The sequence below is a fragment of the Danio aesculapii genome, chromosome 8 (assembly GCF_903798145.1).
Source record: "Danio aesculapii chromosome 8, fDanAes4.1, whole genome shotgun sequence".
In the NCBI taxonomy this organism is placed as follows: Eukaryota; Metazoa; Chordata; class Actinopteri; order Cypriniformes; family Danionidae; genus Danio; species Danio aesculapii.
Window position 1 is genome coordinate 11,870,970 of NC_079442.1, and position 4,500 is coordinate 11,875,469.

At 38.8% G+C, this 4,500-nt stretch overlaps 1 protein-coding gene across 1 annotated transcript in view; it reads right to left on the reverse strand.

Moving 5' to 3' along the window:
* Positions 1-4,500, reverse strand: part of praf2 (PRA1 domain family, member 2) — a 10,663-nt gene that overhangs the window by 3,139 nt on the left and 3,024 nt on the right. The window contains exon 2 of the mRNA XM_056464300.1: positions 3,371-3,588. Within this exon, the coding sequence (XP_056320275.1) occupies positions 3,371-3,588 (218 nt within the window). The remainder of the gene's footprint in view (positions 1-3,370; positions 3,589-4,500) is intronic.

Sequence of the window (4,500 nt, forward strand, 5' to 3'; positions counted from 1 at the left end):
ACTCATCTATAAAGTAGTCGACTCATAGTGCTTCAAATGAGTCGTCTTGATAACGAGTCATTAGGTGTTTCGTGATGACGCGGCTACGAAACACAAGTAGTTGCGCTCGCAAACCCGGGACATTTGAAACCTGCGGCGCCGCCCACTAACACAGAAAAAAAAGCCCCACACACACAGACACCGGTCGAATGAAGTCACGCTGTGCAGATGGATATTATTGGCAGTCTAATCAAAGATGAAACCTCAGCAATATAGCCCAGCCTTGAGCAGTTCGAGTGCTTCTGGAAACTACATGCTTACAAAGACTTCATCGGTTTGTAAAAGGAAGAATCAGTAAAGACTGTCATCAGTGCATCATGGATCAGTTTCTACCCCCATTTCACAAGTGTAAGTACGTGCGATTAAAATTGTTGCCTCGTTTACTCTAGCTTGCAAATTATGTATTTAGTTGTGTTTTGTTACCGCGTGTACTGTATCAGGTTAACTCTTTATATTTCCATATCGTATGTAATGCCACGTTGAAAACGCGACGCTTGCCGTTTTGTTTACGGATCATCAGCTGTTCCTACACACATGCAACGGTCAAGTTTTAAAATAATTCAGTTCAGGTTCAAGGGAGCTGTCTGATTAGCACCTAGCAAGCTGAACTGGCGCTCTAGTCTAAGCGAACGGTGAGGGTAGTGTGTGTGTGTGTGTGTGTGTGTTGCGCAGGGCCGGTTCAGCAAGCTGAACTGCCGCTCTAGGTTAAGGACGATCACGCCGCCCTCAACCCGAAAGTGAAAACGAAAGTGACCCGTTAGCAAAATGAGGACGGGGGCTGTCGCAGATATAACTGAGGACGTGGGTGGTGAGGGAGGTGTCGCGGACGTCTCCCTCTCTATTGGTGTTGTGTCTTCTAAGGAGGAGGAGGAGGTGTTTGTGTGTGTGTCTGTGTTAAAAGAGCAGGTAGACTGTGACGGGCTCCTCGCCAGTTCTTAGAGTTTTTGCTTAATAAAATAGTTTGTCGTCTGTTTTTTTTAAGTCCATCGTCTGTATTTACATTCACCCACTGGCAGCCAAAATCCACACCCTACATTATAAAGCGTGTATGCACTGTGACTACTTTTATATTGTTGATTAGCTACTTGGCATTTCACTCTGTCTCGCGCTGAAGGCTGTCAGTTTTGACCAATCGCAGCCGGCTGTCATCAGTCCAATCAGCGCAGTTTAGCTTCGCGCTGAGGACTGGTTTGGGTACAAATGAATCGCTGAACGAATCATATGGGAGTCGCTGGGATAATTAGGTAAAAATAAATGCAGATTATAAGACCATGAAAGTGTTTTTTGACCTTGCATGCATATTAGACTGTTGTTGGAGACCCTTAAAACCTAAATATAACCCTATTTCATGTATAATATGGGCTCTTTAATCAACCTTGGTACACCTGTGGTGTTCCCGGTCAAAAGTGACCGCCGTAGAAAATGAATAGGCATCCAGACTATATTCATTCATCAGACAGAAAACATCCCCACACACTACCCCAACTCACAAGAGTACATATCTCTTTTACGCGCTTATATGCTGATCTTCCAGCCTGATCTCACAAGGAAACATAACTATTTTACGTTTTGTCAGTTTAATGGCTAATTCATACGAGTTCAGTCGTACAAAATTGTATGATTTTTAAAAATTCAATTCAATTCACCTTTATTTGTATAGCGCTTATACAATGTAGATTGTGTCAAAGCAGCTTCACATAAAAGGTCACAGTAAATAGGAACAGTGTAGTTCAGTTTGTAGTGTTTAAGTTCAGTTCAGTTGAGCTCAGTTCAGTGTGGTTTAATAATCACTACTGAGAGTCCAAATATTGAAGGGCAAATCCAACGATGCGCAGCTCTACAGATCCCGAACCATGCAAGCCAGTGGCGACAGCGGAGAGGGAAAAAACTTCACTAATGGCGGAAGTGAAGAAAAAGAAACCTTGAGAGAAACCAGGCTCAGTTGGGCACGACCATTTAATTTCTCCGCTGGCCAAACGTCTTGTGCAGAGCTGCAGAAAGAGGCGTGGCACCCAACCCCACCCCTAAACCCAATCGTCATTGGGGATAAGCAAATTGTACAAAACTGTATGAATGAGATCGTACAAATTCATATGGATTAGCTACTAAACCAATAAGTTATGAATTTCCATGAAAGTGTTGGATTCTCCAACGTGAACCAACTTCCTGATAAAACAGTGTATCATATCTTCATACAGACTAGGTGTCTGTTATGTGAATCCATCCGTGTCTTTTTTTCTTTTCTTATTTTTGTTTATTTATTTATTTATTTATTTCTCTCTCTGGAAAGAAGCACAGCGAAGGAATCTTGTTCCCTTTCTTCCTTTCTGCCAATCTCCTTTCAGCCAATCTCTGAGTCTAGCAGGAGCACTTTTAGCTTAGCAACAAATATTTTATTATAGTAGACCGTTATTATCTTGTTTAAAAATAACCAAAATATGAGTAATGCTAGTTCTATGTCCATGCTCACCGTATATACCCTCAGTCACTATTCCCTATATTAGTACACTTGAAGGGCTGAAAATTCGATCACTCAGAACACAGTAAAGGATAGCATTTTGTTTGTTCTTTGCTGGTTGATAAATCATTCAGATGGATTAAAATTTCTATTTCTTTGGTCAGACCCTGTGATAGTTATTTTATCAAGCTTTTCTATTAGTAATGAAACAAAGTATTTTGATTTCTGTCATCTATTGATCATTTTGTAATATATTTTCAGCGCCTAATATTATTTTCATTGTAGTTATTTTATGTCTAATTCTGTAAATTCATGTTAAACACTACTTTGAGACATTGTTCACAGCTAAAGCATGTTGAATAAAAATTTGGAGAAAAATGATTTTTGTGCTAATATAAGAGCAGTTAAAACAGACCGGTCAATTTTGACAGAGAACACTAAAGTAAGGGGCAGAATGTGAACATGACAGGAGGGTTAAATTACAAAAATTAAAAACTCTGTGTATCTATGAACCTTGCAGATGAGCGATTGATCTGCTCAGCTGATTGACGATGTTTTAAAAATGCTTCCTTGAAAGCTTGAAACACTGTCAGTGATGTAATCAGCACACAAGCAGCCAATAGTGTTCACCTTTTTCTGATGACTCCTCCCTCAAAATTTCATTGGCTGTGGTTTAGTAGCTTGACTGAGCTGCTGGCGACCGAGTTGTTGTCAGATCATGTAGTGTGTGACCCTCCTCTTGTGGATCATTTACGTGGTGTGGACACCACAGCGATTAATAGACACAAAATCAAGTCATGTAGTGTGAACAGATCTGCCGATGTTCAAAATCCTGTAGTGTGAACTAGGTTTAAGTAAAACAAAATGACTTACTTAATATGGGGAAAGCAATGCCAAAGAGGAAAACAGCCACCCCTCCTAAGACAGACAAGAAAAGGTAGCTGGAGCCCAAAATTGCAGCAAGGGAGAGAGATGGATGATTCCTCCGGAATCGTCGGATTACGGCCTTGTTTTCAGCTGCCCAGACAAACCCCAAGAACACAAGGATCACAACTGCTGCTCCAAGTATCAACTTGAGTGGTTGGAAATACCTATGACACAATTACACACATGCACAAAAAAAGCACAAATAAAAAATAAATGCATAATAATCAATGCCATCATAAATAGCACGTTTAAGAAAATTCCCCATTTAATACATGCTATATTTAATAATGGCAAGTATAGTTTTTTGAAATCTGAAGCTAGGTGTCTGGGTTGTTGGAAATCCAGTATTTAAATCAGGAGGTTGGACTAAATAAGGCTACCAAAATGGATTGGAGATTAGGGCTGCATGCAAAAATGTGAATCACGATTTTTTATTATTTTTTTTTGCTTAAAATCAAGATCACGATTTTCTCACAATTCTGTAAATGTAAAATAAAAGTTTATATGATTAGGCTATTATTATTGTTAATTTTCAAACGTATGGTAAAACAATATTAAGCTTGTGTAGGTCTACTGTTGCTTAAAATGCTAAATTTTGTATTGTCATTATGGTGGACTTGAACAGACTTTCAATATGTCCTGTTTGTTAATTCGCAGTAAAATTATGACATCAGAATATAACTATTCACATAACTAATTAATTCACAATTATGAAGTTGAATTATGTTTAAGACATGTGGTTTCATCTGTCATAGAAAACATTAGTAGACCATTTGTTTTCACTTGTAAAATGAGACATTTCTCATTATCAGATTTCTTCTTGCATTATATATAGGCTAGGGTTGTTATACTGACACAGTAAACATTTTGGTTGTGGGGGGGGGAAACACTCCTACTGGAGGAAGAGCAGGGAGTATATATATATATATATATATATATATATATATATATATATATATATATATATATATATATATATATATATATATATATATATATAAAATGAGTTTCAGTAGCCTTGGGGGGTGGGGGGGGGGCAGGGGCGGTGACATGACCCCAAGTTGGCCGACTCTGAC